Genomic DNA, 16918 nt, shown 5'->3' on the forward strand with positions numbered 1-16918 from the left:
AAATCATAATCATTGCTATCTTTACTAGGTATGAATGGCAAATGCAGACATTGTGCATTCTAATAATTATCTATCTTATTGATTTCAGGCAGATGGGGTGAGAGAGAGACTCTCTGAACAACAATACAACCGCCTTGTGGAGTACGTCACAAAGACATCCTGCCATGTTGCTCCAAGCACCTCTTCTGTGCAGATATCACCAGTAGCAGCTGCTGAGCCCCTTCCAAGTACCATTAAGACATATCAATATGTAGTTGATCCAAATTTTGCCCAGGTGTTCATTAGCAAATTCACTATGGTCAAAAATAAAGCTTTGCGGAAGGGATTTAATTAGAAATGACTTATCAGGAATAATTCTGCATTGCTATTTTAAGAGTAGTGTTTTCTATGCAGTAAACTAATATGAACTTTTTTTTTAATTACACATCACATAAAAGATGTTTGAGTGGGTGGTAAGCAATTTAAAAGCCAACCTAATGACTTTTCTGATCTAACTATATGGAAAGCTTTGTGGGATAGCTGCTGTCTCGCTAGTCAATAAGTTAGTACTGGAAGGAAAGCAAAGCAAAGCTGATGCATTAACTAAACATCCTAGCAGATGGATAATTCCAATAAAAGGAGTGTAACTTAATGAAACTCCTTTGTCCTTCTGCTAACTGGAAATCAGAGGAAGGACAAGGGAAATCCTATGCACCAAGACATTTTGCCACACACAAAAAATGAATAATATCCATATTCCCTATATCATATTTTAGGGTCTGCCAGTTTCTGTTATAAACCAGGTTTAAAACTCAGCTGTAAAAACTTGCTCAAGGCAGAGACTTTTTTTCCCCGTCCCCGCCAGCGTCTAGGTCCTGAAGCAAAACATTTCCCCCCACTAAATCTGAAAGACCTGATGTGGCTGTTTTAAGTTACTAGTGACAGCTGGGTTTTAGCACCACTCTAACCTTAAAATAGCTTCCTTTATTTGACTGAAATTTTGCAGGACATTAGTCCTTAATGTAAACGAGTGCCTTTGTGTGGTTTGGGGAATAAAATGAGAACTACAACGTGAATTTATTTTTAAAACTGTCTGTATACAGAAACCTTCCATCACCAAGCTTTCCTAGGAATTTTGCATATATATGCCATTGTACATTGTCTGGCAAGATGTAGTTACACAAGAAAGACACAAGCAGTTTTCATTTTGGAACCAGTAACACACTTTTGAAAAGATTTTAGGAGCAGTGTTTATTCTTATTAAAAAATGTACCAAAAATACATGAGCATGTTGCACCTTTAAACCCAAGTGCTAAACTTTACCCTTACCTCACCTTGGTGGTCCTCACTGTTCCTGGGTTCCCCAATCAGTGCAAATGGTGCCTCCCCTCACTTAAGCCATCTGCAATTCATCTCATGCTTGTCACCAATAAAATGACAAAGCCCGGAAATTCAGAATCAAGATGGTGAAGTTGTTTATTAAACCAAACCATTCAGCTATATTTGTGCACAGAAATACCCATTTTTGCACAGTTGAACACTTGGAAGTTTCTTGGAGCGAGTCTCATGGCACATAACTGTGAAAAGAGTATGACGATAGAGTTGACTCAAAACTGCCACTGGTAAAGCCTAGGGCTGGCATTAGCAATTTGCTGAGATGTAGAGGTTTCCCTTGGCCTCTAGTACTGCCAGTACATTATCTGTGGCATCAGTCTTAGGTGCTACTTCTAACAAATAGTGCAGACAAAAACATTTCAGACAAAAATATGCTTTTTAAGTTAAGAGTGTCCATTAAGCCATTTTTTAAAATTGGTTTTACAGTTTGTATTTGCCAAGTATTGCTCTTACCAAAGAGCAGCTTGATTGCTTTGCAAAGCCAATAGGGCAGCTTTCATTTTCAGTGGTAAAAATGCATCTGATTAGTTTCTTGGGTTATGTGAGCTTCTGCTTTAAACTGTACCTGTATCTTTTCTCCTCCTGTCTACGTATTTATTGTTTGGGGGTCCTGAACACAACCAGAGATTGAGGAAAGGTAACAACTGGAATCAGATTATTCATTACCTTTAATATTCAGTAAAAACAAGTTAGTTACTGCTGTTGATCTCTGTTGCCTATGCATAACTAGTGTGACCAAATGCAGTAAAATAAAAGTGTACTAACTGCAGTGTGTTTTTCCTGAATTCTGCTTTTGGAAGCCATGTTTCCTGTGTATTGATAATACAGAAGACAGATTTGAAATGAACTGTCCTTGATGAATGTGAAATGAGTCCGTCCATTCTTAATGTAACGTTTCGTGAAGAGATCTAATACTTTGGTCACTGTTTAAGTAACATTATTTGAAGTGTAAATATAAATTCTTCATTCCTGAATATTTTATGGAAAATGGTTTACTATTGTTAATTTTACAGCCTGATGCATAAATTGTAATATAACAAGATTATATAAAAGAATAAAGCTATTCCTACAATACTAGTGTCTTCATACTACATAATCACAGTCACATGGTTACAACTGAAAGAGAACACACAGCGCAGAATACAGAATCCTCCAGGATAGTGGACTTTGCTGTGCTCCAGAAAATGCACTAGACCATGACACACATTTTTAGCTTCATATGTAATATTTTCCAAGGAGAAACTGGCACCCAGCTGATCAGCGCATGTGCTGAAAATGTTTCATCGCCCCACAACTAATTAAGTTAAAGCAGCAGCATAGTTACCATGCAGCTCACCTCAGAGAACAAGGGATGAATTCACTAAAAGCTTATAAAACACACCTGTTAAATCCTGAGGCAGCGGGTTGTCTTCTGAAGTTGTTGTATGGTTGCAACTAATAGTGGAGATTACACTGACATTTTCCTGAATTATGCCACTTTTCTGGCATAATCACTTGTTTATATTGCACTCCCATCTATGGTGATACAAGCCAGTGTAGTTATGGCATTTGGCAGAAGATTTCTCCCCACTCTTTGTCTGAATGCACACATGGAAACATATGTGGAGACTTCACATAAATCAGTCTCTCCTATATATGACCCTGGGTGGGTGAACTGTGAAAAAAATAAATAAATAAATAAAAATTGCCCAAGCAGCAAATGACTGTCACTAGCTGAAGCACTGTACTTTAGGGGGTTTTTTCACCCCTTTTTTGGTCTCATGCTATTGTTTGGCCTGAAGGGCACTCTGCCAGCTTTTTAATTTCTTCCTTGCGCAAGCTTCTGGCCTGTAAACTTTATTCTGGCATGTTTAAGGAATGATGAATTATTCTGGGAGCATAATGTGGCAGTCAGGACTGACAGGCCACTGTGGTATATCCTTCCCTTGGTCCAGGGTCAGGAACAGCTAACCTGTGTCAGGGAAGCCACAAGTGGCAGACTGGAGAGAGGACAGGCAGAGAAAGCAGAGCATCAGTCAGGTAGGGACCACAAGGCAAGGAACAGAAATCAAGGCAACAGATCAAGGTGAGAAGGGTACACCTTGATATGAGGACATAGACATTTCGCTTACGTGCACCACTGACAATATGCCAAAAAAGACTGGCCCCAAGGTTAGAACAGTTCCCTTCTGTATCAGAGAAGCAGCATTTGCCACCTTATTCGTCTGGGGATGGTTTTCCCACAATCACAGTAATAGCTAGTATGCTAGTTGTTTCCAGATCAAGCTCTCAAGGACAACAGCCCAAAAGCTGTGAAGAACAGTTTTAGGGCACATCATCATCTAAAGCCCTACTTGTCCCTTAACAGTTGCAAGAGTGATCACTCTGAACCCTACATAAAGTATAGAGGGGCTTGAGCCATAACTAATGAAAGGGGATTGGGGGAGGAGAAGAGCTGAGCACATGCTTCCTAATAAAAACTCCACTATGAAAGGAAGCGGAGCCAGTGCTGCAGGAACATAGGATCTAGGGCTAACTCCATAAAAAGGCTTTGAGACCAATGAATCACAGCCCTTTTAGATGACCAAGCTCCTCCAACTGCTCTCAGGGAGTTAGTAATCTGTGCTTCCCAGAAGTCAGCAAGCTGATCAGGGAGCTGCCTACACCTTTGCTCTGACTGGCATGTAAGTGTCTCTCTCTTACTCTTTATAATTCCCAGCCAGGAAGGCCAGACCTTGCCCTGCACTGTACCCTCCCAAGCGTGTTATCATTTCAGATACAAGCACCAACCACCCCCACCAGAAACAACAGGGGCTCTCTCTTCTGTTCAAGTTGTTCCATTTGTTACAAGCATTAAATTAGAAAATGAGTCAACTCTGAGCTCAATAGTGAAAATTTCTCTCTGGCATTCAAGTCCGCCCTTTCCAAATCAGGTAGTGGCAATTTGAAAACCTAAATTTTCCCCCACTGCTAGAAGAAACCAGTGGACTACTCAGCATGAACAGGGAGCTTTATGCACTGCACTTTTACTTCAGTCCTGCAAGAAAGTATCCCTGCTGCTCACACAGCACTAGTGCAGTTCCAAAGTACCATACCGACAAAGTCATTGCCTAAGGCAGAGGAGCCAGTAGCCAGCTCTGGAAACTAGCAGGTCCGAGACAACTGGCTAATCAGGGAGCACATGTCCATTTTCTTTGTAAACACGTTGATGACCCATAAGCTTTTGGGACAATGTTGCTCCCTCCACTAACTGAAAAAAAGTGCACACAGCTTTTAATCAGGAACATGTAAGACAGAGACAGGTATTACTTACCTCTGGGCAGGCTGCTTTGAAGCAGTCCACTGTAGCAGAGTGAAATGAAAAACTGGTTTAAAAAATCCAGGTAAAATGTAAAATTACTTAAATTTGTGGAAAGGCGTTTATGAAGAATACAAGTTCTATACTTGTCAGCCTATAGGGGGAACACACTATTATTAAGTAGTACCTGGCACTTCTGAAGCTCTATTTAAAATGAGCTTCCTAGATATTAAAAGTTTATAGACTTGTTTGAGACCTGATTAGCCAATGCTTATTGGCAAGCCATGTTTATATTTCAGTTTTTTAAAAGAAAAATCAGTATAATTTTCTAAGGTTAGACTGGCTTATATCTCTGAGAACAAGGGTATTTCTGTTACTGGAGGGTTTCTCCCCTTCCTCCAATGAGTTCAACAGAACTACAGAGCCAGAGCTATCTGCATGGAAAGTCTGAAGAAAAGCCCCTTGTTGCTATGTATTAGTGTTTTGGATCAACCAAGTTACTTGAGTAGCTTTGTTAGTCTGAATGTTTCTGGATGATACATGTTAAGCGTTGAGAAGTTAATGGTCCATTTGAAATAATAAAAGCTATGCCAACAGGATTTGAACTTAAGACCTTCAAATACAATACAGATGGTTTAATTTGCCATGCTTCTTCATGAAAGGACTTTCCATCTCTCCCATGATCAGACTGCCGTCTGTTCTCTGAGGAGTGGATATTACAAGCAAGAGCAGGACTACCAAGTCATTCTTATTAAACAGCTGCATGGTTTGCTGAATCTAGCTTAAACTTTAGCTAAAATAATAATGATGCAGCTTGTTTGAAGGTAGGATGTTCTAACTTACATAACAAGTGTTCCAAATGCTTGGTATTACAGCAAAAGACAGCATGTCCATCACATTTGAGCCTGCACATAGCTTAAATCCAGGGAGGAGGGGTGGACTGAAGCAGTACAGTAGCTGAAGTTACTCCTATCTATACAGTCCCTGTAAAGTAACAACAGCAAAATGGAGTTGAGAGCACATATCAGCATCTTTAAGAAGAATAATCACTTGTAATTATCTTAAAAAGCCAGGAAATGCAGAATTTAAAACCATGCCTAAAAAAAGAAATCTAGACAAGTAGGGACTAGTTTATAACCAAAACAAATTTGAACCATATGACTGTAATATGCATCTGATCACAACTGATGTTTTAGTGCAAGGTCCCAGCTTTAGATAAGTCAATTAATCAATCCCTCCCTCCCCTTTCTAGAATCACTAAGGATAGCAGCAAGGTTGTTCAGGTTCCTTAATCAGGCATTTCCTTGTTCAAGAGAAGTTCAAAACTTTCCAAAGTATCTATGACAGCAAGTTCCTCTAGTCAGTCAAGTCTCTTCTCTCTCCCCATGCTGGTTGTACATTAAATATATGATTCCAGGCCCTAATTTTGAAGCTATTTTTACTTCAATACAGGAACTGGCACCAAGCCCCGCCCCCCCCAGTCAGTCTGGCAGCTTCCTGGTAAGAAGGGCGCAGGATGAATAAAAATTGGATGCCCTGACACTGTACCAGGGATGCAGAGTTCAGTTTTTGGAGTCATTGTGAGGCAGGCTCCTAATCAAGGAGGGAAAGGAAAGAGGCAGACATGAGTGCAGCAAGGAAAACTAAAATGGGACCAGAAAACAAGCATGTGGGGTTGAAGACCAGGGACAGGGACATCATCCTGTCCTTGTTTTTCCAATCTAGAATGACACTGCAACAGAAGTATAACTTTGTTTTTCTCTTCCTTCATCAGAGCCTCTCTCTCTACTTAACCCTGGACATGTACCTTGTACATTTGTTATTGGAAGAGTCACCAAGATCCAGAAGTTAGGAAGTGTCACTTAATACTACCCATGCAACCTTAATTTACAATCGCCCCGATGTGCTGCAATTGTAAAACAAACAGGCATCCATACCTTTTTGTCACTACAGATGCCCAAATCATATGGCTGTGGCAAAGGTGGAAATAGATTGTGCTGCTTACTGCTTGGTGGTGGGAGACTGTAGTAGTCAAAGCTCACCAGTCTCCAGCTGCTCTGGGCAGATACTCCAGCAACTTGAGGGGCTGTACATGCTGGGAACTCCAGGGCAGGATCAGGCCCCTCAGGCCCCACTTCCCCCCATTTGAGTTTCTATGGGCCATGGCTCTGAGTCCATCTCAGTAAGCACAGAAATCTGAGGTTCTCCCACTCCTGGAAAAACATGCTCAGGATTTCACCATGATGTCTCCATATGTCAAAAAAGCCTGTTGTTCCCCACTTATGGCAACAAACCCCCAGGATCTCCCACTTGTCTCCTTAACCAGGGAATCCCATGCCTCCATGCTGGCACCTACACCAAGGCCTCACAGAGGGGCACAGGTCACCACAAGACAACGTGAAAGCCAAAGAGGCCCCTGCTTCCGCTCTTGCGCCACCCCCACAGCAACCCGTGCCTCTATCTGAAGCACAAGTCGCACAGGACCCAGGGTGGATCCTAGCATGGAGGCAGAGGGCCAGGAACTCCTCAGCTTCTGTACCACCCTTTGCCTCCTAGCCAGGACTTGCACTGCCCCACACTTCACCCAGGTGGACGAGTCAGCACAGGTTCAAGGATGTGAAGAATCCCCTGGCAAGGGAAATGTGTTACCCCTTGGCCCACACTAGGTCCCACCTGCCTGAGGTGGGAAAAGGGGCATCATGTGTTCTGCCCAATAAAACAGATTAGCTATGGCAGGACAGCTTGTCTGTTTCTACCCTCAAATACTCTTTGCAGGTACTCAAAGCGAGACAGCAGGCCTGTAGGATCCCAGGATAAAAAGATTTCTCTCTCTGAGAAATCAGACTCTCTTTTTACTCTTGGAAAACTAGTTTTGGTGACAAAGGCTCAGGACCACTTGTTTCCCACTTACTGGGCCATCTAGTTTACAGAGCACTCTACCCTTTTCCCCCAGGAACCCAGATGTCCTGTCAAGGTCACCTACTGAGGCAATTAAAAGGCTCCATTAGATCCAAGCATTCAGTTTATTGAGTTACACTTGAGCAGGTCCAGCATTGAAGTGCATTACATTTTACGGTTCAGTGAATAAACAAATTTCAGTTGTCAAGTATCCTTGGAGGGAAGGGATCTGCAAAATAAGAAACATGTGAATTAAAAGTTAGACAATCCCAGTTCCCTGCAAAGTAAAAGCATCAATATGTAAGAATTCAGAAGTAAGAAAGAGGGAAATGTTTGTGCTGGTAGTTTAGTCTAGAGGCATTCCCTCCATTATTTTCTGATTGTTTAAGACTTATGCACCCTTCATGTGGTAAAAGTAAGTGAAATGTGGAACAAATCAAGAACTGTGCAGTAAGAGGTGGATCAATCCCCCAGATTTCATTAGGCACGCTGAATTGATAACAAGGCTAATCCTCAGAAGCGTATAATGAGAAGAGAGAGAAAACATCTTGCTTAGGAACAAGATGCCTGGAAGAAAGAAGGAAAGAGAAAAAAAAAAAAAAATCAGCCAGAAGGTAAATTTAAGCAGACTACAGGGGAAGGAAGAAACCTAAATTTGTTTAATTGGTTCTCCTGTATGAATTGAACACCCTCAGCCAGTGCTCCTCTGGACAAGAATCACACAAAAGGTAGCACCCAAATCTCTTACTTGCCCTCCTATTACCAATATTGAATGCCTTGGTACAAAGTAGCTTACAGATACTTAAACTCTCATGCACTTCAATATACCCAACCTGCTGCAGAAGACTGGGACAATTTTTCGTAACACATCCACAGAAGTGTTATCGCAATCATAATACAAAACAAAATTCCTGCTACATTCACTCAGTGAGTGCAACTGAGCAAACTGTAGGAGGGGAAGCAAGGAGAAAGTGTGAATCAAGTTCCCTCTACTCAGAACAGAAATACTGGAGGATACATGCACAAGCCAGGACCAAAAGCTGTTTTGTATAGTGGTGGAAAACTGGAATGCTGGCAGCTTCTTGATGTTAATCATAGCTTCTGTTATGGTCATGTGCACAATTAAAAGCCCTGTTCGTGAATTCAGCTGGAAAGTTTTAACCTGCTTCTTGAATGAAATGAAATTTTAGTTTTAGTCAATGTTCCTCATGCCCTAATCTAACATTCCTGCTAACTGGCTTCCTCAAATACCTTGAGGAAGGCTGTCTGACTAAGAGGTGCCTAGTATATGTGCATATGTACTAGCAGTGTTCTTAAAAATCTTAAACTAAACGTGGGAATACAAAGGTAAAGTCCTTTGTTCATTATTTACCCTTTTTTTAGTTGCTAAAACAAAATTTCCCACTGGAGAAGAAACTGGAGATTACTAATATTGGGATTCTTTGATAACTGAAACATAGTAGCATAAGCTAAATGCACTGGTTTTAGTCTGTGTAAGAAATGGAGCTAAACACATACACTGTTAAGTCCAGTACTGGAGGCATTTATTTACCTAATAAAGTAAAATAGGACAGTTTAAGTCCAGTTATTTAAACATTTTAACAACTTCATACATAAAAAGGAATTTACTGATCAATTTTACAAGCATATGGAAGATTAGATTGAATTAAAAAAGGATCCTGATTTGGCTGTCAACCCATCTAGCAACAGCAAACTAAAATGCAAGGTGGTACAAGTTGGATGAATAACAAAAAAAACAACTAAAAAAAACCCCCAAATGCACAAGTGTAACATGAGTCAGCAGTGAGAAAAACAGTCACAATAAAGAAACTACCATCTAAGGTTGCATTAATAGAAGCAAGACACAGACTGCTATAGCACCACTCTAACTCAGCACTGGAATGATGCAGCTATTTTTAGTCAGGACAATTCAAGAAATATGTAAACAAACTGGAGGTGGCCCACAAGCTAGGAACCAAGATGAAAAAAGGTGTTGAAAATCAAGTCATATGAGGAAAGGATAAAGAATTTTTGCTGGATGAAAAGGAGTTTAAAGAGGACATGGTAGCACTTTTAAAATATCTGAGAAGCCATCATGATGATCAGAAAAAAAATGTTCTGTTTTGCCACTGAGGTAAAGCACAAAGAAATGGATTTAATTTCAGAAAAAGCTTTCAAACTGTAAGAACAGTAACAGAATGAAACAGGCTGCTTTGGGAAGCTTAGACTCTCCATCGTTGGAGCTTTTCATGGAGAGTTTGTACAGACATGTCTGGAATGGCTTGGGAACAGCAAATCCTGCAGGGGGTAGGAGTAAGTGACCCCTGAGATGCCTCTCAACCCTATTATTCTAAAGAGACAGAAAACATCCAGTTTACTAGAGTTATTCAGAGCTGCAAGTCAGGTAACGATCAGAACATAAGACACATTCCAAGAGAATGAAGAAACAACTGGAGTTTAAGGCTAAGTGAAGCAGAAGTTCTCAGAGAAAAGTCTGTTTCATGGTCATGGAAAAAACAAAATAAAACAAAAAACTTCTATTCATAGACATCAGGGCTGGAAGGGACCTCGGAAGATCACCGAGTCCAGCTCCCCTGCCCAAAGGGCAGGAAGTCAGCTGGGGTCATAGGATCCCAGCAAGATAAGCATCCAATTTGCTCTTGAAGGTGTTCAACGTAGGTGCTTGAACCACCTCCGGTGGCAGGCTGTTCCAGACCTTGGGGGCTCGGACAGTAAAGAAATTCTTCTTTATGTCCAGCCTGAAACGGTCTTGCAGGAGTTTATAACCATTCGACCTCGTCATCCCTTGGGGCGCTCTGGTGAACAAATGTTCCCCCAGATACTGGTGGTCACCCCTGATAAACTTATACGTGGCCATCAGATCACCTCTGAGCTGTACTTTTCCAGGGTGAAGAGCCCCATCGCTCTCAGCCTGTCATCATAATGTCTGTTCGCCTGACCTCTGATCATGCGCATGGCTCTCCTCTGGACTCTCTCAAGCTTCTCCACATCCTTTTTAAATTGTGGAGCCCAAAACTGGACGCAGTACTCCAGCTGCGGCCTCACCAAGGCCGAGTACAAGGGGAGAATGACATCCCGGGATTTGCTTGAAAAGCATCTATGGATGCAAGCCAGCGCTTTGGTCGCTTTACTAGCTGCAGCATCGCATTGCAGGCCCACGTTCACTTTGTGGTCAATGATGACCCCCAAGTCTCTTTCTTCCGTAGTGCTAGCCAGCGTAGCACTGCTGAGCCTATAAGGGTGCTGCAGGTTTTTCCTCCCAAAGTGGAGAAACTTGCATTTTTCAGCATTAAACACTGTCAGGTTCTCGTCCGCCCATTTGCTGAGCCTGTCCAGGTCAGCCTGGATCACTCGCCTGTCCTCTGGCGTGGATGCTTTGCTCCAAAGTTTGGTGTCATTGGCGACCCTGGCCAGTCCGCTTCTGACTCCAATGTCCACATCATTGATGAAAATGTTGAACAATATGGGTCCAAGGACAGAGCCTTTGGGGACCCCACTGGTCACAGGACACCATGATGAGCGACTGCCATCAATTACTACCCTCTGGGTCCAACCACGGAGACAATTTCCCAGCCAGCAGATCATGGTGGACCCAAGGCCAAAATTGGCCAGTTTCCCCGAGAGGTGATCATGGGATACCAGACTGAAGGCTTTTTTGAAGTCAAGATATATGACATCAATCTCTTCTCCCTTGACCAGGTGACCTATCATCTGGACATAGAAGGAAATGAGATTGGTCAAGCAAGACCTACCCACAACAAACCCATGCTGGCTATCCCGTAGGATGTTGGCATCTGCCAGTCCGTTAAAGATGGCCTCTTTAATAAACTTTTCTAAGACCTTCCCCCAGATAGAAGTCAGGCTGATGGGCCCATAGTTAGCTGGATCCACTTTCCTCCCTTTCTTGAAGATAGGCACCACATTGGCCTTCTTCCAGTCTTTGGGCACTTCACCAGAGCGCCAGGAGTTTTCGAAGATCCGTACCAGGGGCTGGGCTATGACGCTCGCCAGCAACTTGTTTGGGAAGGCTTTTCTTGAATTACTGTGACAAGATAAAACTTAACAGACCTTTTTGATCAGAAAGAACAGCAGCTGTAGGAAAGCATTAAACACAGAAATTAAGATTAGCTATTTGATATTTTTCTCCAGACCAGTATTTCCTAAATAGTTACAATGGTTTATGTCCATTAAGAGTCAATAACTACCCAAAACTTGCACAAAAAGGATGTACTAACATGATTTCACTTTTCTTCTGAAGAATCTACCTGTTATCAATTCTTGTTCTCTTCCTCCAAGCTCTGGAGATAGCATAATGGGGTAGGAGCCATCTCCATTCCTTTACATACTCACCTTACATCCACTGTCACAGAGAAATGATCTGTTTTCTCTCTCTCTGCTATGATACGCTACATAGAATTTGATGCATCACCTCTAGCTCAGAAATACCACTTGGGATGGTACAAAAAAGTATTGTACAATATTCCAAGCTATTTTTTACTTCTTCCGTATCCTCACACTGAGGATAGCTGCATGATGGACGATGTAGCAGAGACCCGTGCAAAAAGTGAGACTCAGGTCCCCCCTCTTCTATTGCATAATATTTATGAGCAGGGTTGTTTGTTTTTTAAATTCTCTAACTTGTAATTAGTTAACTAATACAAGGTGTTCTGGGACTTAAGTCCCAGAATATCAACCATAGTTACAGGAGAAGGCTGCTTCGCTGCAGGGTGTTAGACTAGGTAACTAGAGGTTCAGTATAAATTATGAATAAATTAATGAGATCAGGTTGATGAACATACCTTTTATTACCTGTGGAGGCTGCTTATTTTCCCTTCGGTTTTACACTCTCAAAGACGCCAGCTTCCCTCAAGGCCTCAAAGTCCGCTATGGGGTCATGGTTTTTATAGTATTCAGTATATGCTCGCTTTCTGGGCTCAGCCACACTAAACTACAAAGTAATCGATAGAAGCAAGACTTAGTTTTCTACTTTTGCACAGCTACAGGTGCCAAAAGTCTTATACCATTCCTGGTATACCGTTGTTCGTCTGCCAATAGATCACTGCCAGAAGAAACTGAGAAAACCCCCTAAGATTCTTCAGCTTGAAGGAGACAGAGGTCTATGTAAAAATAAGTAAATAAATAAAATACTGCACAAACACTGAAAACAAATTAGTGTTATTAAGTATTCATGTTGTAAAGAGCCTAAACTTAAAAATAAAATAAATAAATAAAAAAGATGACTGTAAGAATTCAACAGTAAAACAAAGGCTTGGAGGAGTTTCATCTTTAAAAAACTGCAAAACAGCACTATCAAATTTTCAGGACCCAAGTACGTTTTTCTGGTCATTGTAGAGGTGCATGGATACATCTGTCCAATATCGGATTGGTACCAATATAAAGAAAATTGTCTATATCAGATATCAGCACAATGGGGTCAAGTTTTGGCTGATAAATGCCCATGCTGCACACAGCCGCAGTGCGGCATAGAGCAGAGCTGGCAGTGTGGGGGGCTGCCTCTAGCTAGTAAGTCAGATGGGGAGGGAGGGAGGGAAGGAAGGGGCACAGGGGGCACATCAATGCCCCCCCTCAGTGAGGGAGGGGGCAGAGGCAGGCACTGGCCAGCTGGCGGGGTCCCCCCATGGGACAGAGGCACAGCTTATGGGGTAGAGGAAAATCCTGCAAGTGTTTGCACCCTGGGAGGGTGGGGGCAGAGGGCCATGCCCCCAGATCTGCGCAGCATGGGGCAGGCTGCAGTTGCAAGGTGAAGCTGAAGCTGGCACTGGGCAGGGCTTTTCTTGATGGGGGCTGGGCTCAGAGCGGACTCTGGAAGCGCTGGGAGAAGACTGCAGCCACCCCAAAATTTGCTGCAGCTCTGCACCGCCACCCAGCGCAGCATTTGCTGAAAAACCCTGCCTCCACCCAAGTGCCAGGAAAAGCTGTGGCTACACCAGGTGCCAGGCAGTAATGCTGGGCTGGGAGTGGAGCTGCAGTAAAATCTGGGGTGGCAGCAGCCTCTTCCCAGCCTGCTCCGACCCCAGCTCCCAGCAAGAAAAGCCCTGCATAGCACCAACTCTGGCTCCACTCTGCAGCGACCACCCACCCCATGCCACGCAGATCCAGGGGCACGCCCCTCCATACCCGCCCCTGGGTGCAAGCAGCAGGAGCCTCTCCCCACCCTGTACCCCACCCCGACACAATGAGCCATGCCTCTGTCCCACACACCCCACCCCAGCTGGGCAGCACCTGCTCCTGCCCCCTCCCTCACTGCAGGGGAGCACTGATCTGCCTCCCCACACCCCTTCCCTCCCCTTCCACCATAACAGACTTACCAACTGATGGCAGCTGTATTGAATCAGTATCGGCCAATATACCTCTTTAAATATCAGCTCTCTGTATCAGCCCCCAAAATCTCTATTGGTGCACCCCTACTTCCTCACCAGTTAACATGCAGAAGTACAAGTTATTATTCCTTGTCAAAATGTTTTTGTCCTAGTTTCTCCACAAAAATGCATTACTTGCGTTAGTTAATATGTACGCAACATAATATAAAGTCCTAATGAGACCAAGGCAGTTTATCGTATTTGCTGTTAACACAACAGGCTCAAGTGAGCTTTATACCATATGGCAAAATTGGGAATGCCTATATGTAACCACAATTTTCCTCACCAGGTATTTTCTAAGTTTTAGAAGAGACCAAGCTTTGTTCAAGATCCTTCAAATGCACAGGCATTCCCTAGGGGACAACTAGCAGCAGCGTGCCGTCTCGTGCTCATCTGGACACAGCTTAGAGGTTTATTTTATATCTTGCAAAACATGTATGACTCTCCTCTCGTAAGACATGCTGAGATGACTTAATCCCATCTTTTCTTTCTTTTTTTTTTATTTGGGGGTGGAGGGAGTAGGGGGGAATTACATCTTTCTATTTTGCTTAGCTAGGAATTTCAAAGAAATTCTGTATAAGAAGTTCACAATAGATACTTTCTTTAGGGGCTGCCTCTCCCCCACTATCCCATGTTAAAATAAGGCATCCTGTGGACCACAGCAGTTACCAGCATGGTCCAAAATCAAAGTCACAAGTGAAGTGTACCCAATTTTAACCTGAGAGCTACAATTCACGTTACATCTTGCATGGGTCACTGCCTTTGCATGAGTACTAGAAAGACTAAGGCAGTATTTTGAAGACATCCAGAATCCTAGATGTCCTGGAGCAGAAAGCCCTCGCAGCAAGGCTCTGTGAAGAACGACAGCTGGAAATGCACAGGCAAAGCTCAGGACTACCTAGGACTGGGAAGGACTTTGCTTTTCTCCTCCCACCACCACGGGTATCAGGGGATTTTTTCTTTCTTCTTTTTTTTTTTTCCACCTTCCCCACAGGCTCTGGGCACTGGCTGCAGCCGAGGCTGCGATTTGCAGGGCACCAGTCCTGCTCTAAGATTAACAAGCCTAGGGCTGCCCCTTCTACCGGAGGGGGAGAGGGGAGGGGAAGCAGGAAGGGCAAGGAGGGGGTCCGACCCGGGGAGAGGTACGTACTCTCCCTGCAGGACCGCGGCCGCGGGGGCCCTCACCTTGTAGATCACGGCCGAGCCGGCGCTGAACAGGAAGGCGCCCACGGCGTGGAAGCGCAGCCACTTGCTCAAGAGCCCTCTCAGCTGCGGCTTGGGCAGCAGCGACGACATGGCGGCGGCGTCTAGGAGAAGCAGCCACAGGGACTCGTGAGGGGGCGCAGGGCTCTCCCCGGGGACAGGGGAAGGACCCTCCGGCGAGGGCGAGGGAGACGGCAGGGGCAGGGGAGGACAATACGCCTAGGCCTCGCCTCACCTCCGAGCAACCGCAAGGTCCTTCCGCAATTGGGACGAAACACGGAATAGGCGTCTCTGTACCGCATGCGCAGTGCCTGCCTGAACTACGACAAGCGAGACGGCTCGAAATACGTGCGGCCGCATTCCGTCTCCTCTGGGGGTGGGGCTTCCTTGTGGGAGGCTAGTGTCAGCGGCGGGGCGGAGCGCTTAGCTTGCGGCTGCGGCTGCGCCTTCCTCTTCCCGCCCCCTCCCCGAAGGGCTCCTCCAGCCTGTGGCACCGTGTGTGCCCTTTCCCGGGGCGCGCTTGCCAAGGGGCACCTCGGGGCTAGGCAGGGCGGGCAGCGCCACACAGGCAGCTTGAGCCTTCTGCTGTACACATGCGCGCACGCACTTTGTGTTCGAAGGCAAATTAGGCAAATCAGTTCTACGTCACTGAGCAGAACACAATGGCTCCAAAAAGCGCGTTGATTGAGCAGGCAGAACTTGGCTATTCTAAACACGGCGTATGGCGCTACCGCCCCTGAGCATCCTCCATCCCAGACCTATCAGCCTGCAACTTAAGATACCCCAAATCCATGGCAGGTGCCCTCTGTGCAAGCCGAAGCCTGCAGGTCTTGGGGCTAGGATGCAAGTATCTTCCATCCCAGACTCATTAGTCCAGGGCTTCAGGTGCTCACTATGTGTGATGTTAGCCCACAAGAGGCTGAGCAGCGATTCTCAGCCGGGGAAACCTGCAGACCCTGCCAAGGGGCTTTGGAGCCAGGCAGCTGCAGCCCTGTGAGGTGCCCAAGCAAGATTCAGTAGTGCCCGGCCCTGCTGCGCGTGGCCTGGCCAAGGCCCAGCAGCAGGTGGTGCTCCCTTACAGTCCTGTAGTCACAAGCTAAGTGAAAAAACAGGCATTTTCTGAGGGGCCTGGAGTCTGAAAAAGCTGAGAAGTGCCACTTTCATGGCTGCCCTGCCAATACCTTGTGGCCAAATACATTACCCATGAGCGATAACCACTCTCAGGCCCAGCACCCTGGTGGGTGGACAATTTCCTTTCCTGGGCCTTTTGCTGACTTGCTGCTCTGGGCAAGTCGCATCACTGCAGGGACAGATCTGGCGGCAGTAGGGGTGTAGTGCTGTAGGTGCACCCCTCTGATCTCTGCTCCAAACAAACTTTAAAAGTAACTGCCTTGGAGAGGCAGCAGCATTTCTATTCAAGCAATGCTGGGGAGGCTGGGGTCAAATGACTTCATGGCTCATCATAATGTGCCTGATTCCTGAAAATCTCTCTTTACTCCATAGGGCTAGGGACAGAAGGGGCCGGGGGGTAGGGGTGGCTGGGGGCTGAAGCTGGGAGTGGGGGCTGAAGCCGGGGGCTGGTGGCAGAGGCCGGGGGCTGGAGCCACGGGCTGGAGCTCGAGCCTGCCACAGGCTCCCCGGCTCTGGGTAAGTGCTCCTCTCCCCTGCGTTAGGGCCGGGGAGTGGAGCACTTCCCTGGAGCCACCAGAGCCCACGCCAGCTGCCTGCGCCTCCATCCCTGCCTTGCCTCACCTTGGGGAGGAGC

At 45.1% G+C, this 16918-nt stretch overlaps 2 protein-coding genes across 6 annotated transcripts in view; one reads left to right on the top strand and one right to left on the bottom strand.

Annotated features, from left to right (window-relative positions):
* The window catches only part of VPS13B (vacuolar protein sorting 13 homolog B), an 883845-nt gene extending 876322 nt beyond the window's left edge, over positions 1 to 7523 (top strand). For all 4 annotated transcript variants that reach the window (XM_090040420.1, XM_090040419.1, XM_090040417.1 and 1 more), the window contains one exon: positions 89 to 7523. In XM_090040420.1, the coding sequence (XP_089896546.1) occupies positions 89 to 334 (246 nt within the window). In that variant the 3' untranslated portion in view covers positions 335 to 7523. The remainder of the gene's footprint in view (positions 1 to 88) is intronic.
* A 132-nt stretch (positions 7524 to 7655) lies between these two features.
* On the bottom strand, positions 7656 to 15546 carry COX6C (cytochrome c oxidase subunit 6C). Of its 2 annotated transcripts, none has more exons than XM_090040422.1 (4): positions 15389 to 15546; positions 15136 to 15257; positions 12380 to 12518; positions 7656 to 7778 (listed from the first exon to the last, which is right to left on the bottom strand). In XM_090040422.1, the coding sequence occupies exons 1-3, from the start codon at positions 15453 to 15455 to the stop codon at positions 12393 to 12395; spliced, it is 315 nt and encodes a 104-aa protein (XP_089896548.1). In that variant the 5' UTR covers positions 15456 to 15546; the 3' UTR covers positions 7656 to 7778; positions 12380 to 12392. The 2 variants fall into 2 exon arrangements, with proteins under 2 accessions (XP_089896548.1, XP_089896547.1); XM_090040421.1 differs by having other exon boundaries at positions 12370 to 12518.
* Between the last annotated feature and the right edge of the window lie 1372 nt (positions 15547 to 16918).

This window comes from Crocodylus siamensis, chromosome 3 (genome assembly GCF_052110815.1).
Source record: "Crocodylus siamensis isolate JL-2025a chromosome 3, ASM5211081v1, whole genome shotgun sequence".
In the NCBI taxonomy this organism is placed as follows: Eukaryota; Metazoa; Chordata; order Crocodylia; family Crocodylidae; genus Crocodylus; species Crocodylus siamensis.

What these genes read in the sequence shown, in the direction of transcription:
- COX6C (XM_090040422.1), bottom strand. Translation starts at nt 15,455, where the DNA reads ATGCGGTACAGAGACGCCTATTCCGTGTTTCGTCCCAATTGCGGAAGG. An exon ending in GACCTTGCGGTTGCTCGGAG is followed by an intron (nt 15,258 to 15,388) that starts GTGAGGCGAGGC and finishes TGCTTCTCCTAG; the next exon opens with ACGCCGCCGCCATGTCGTCG. An exon ending in GCTCGGCCGTGATCTACAAG is followed by an intron (nt 12,519 to 15,135) that starts GTGAGGGCCCCC and finishes ATTACTTTGTAG; the next exon opens with TTTAGTGTGGCTGAGCCCAG.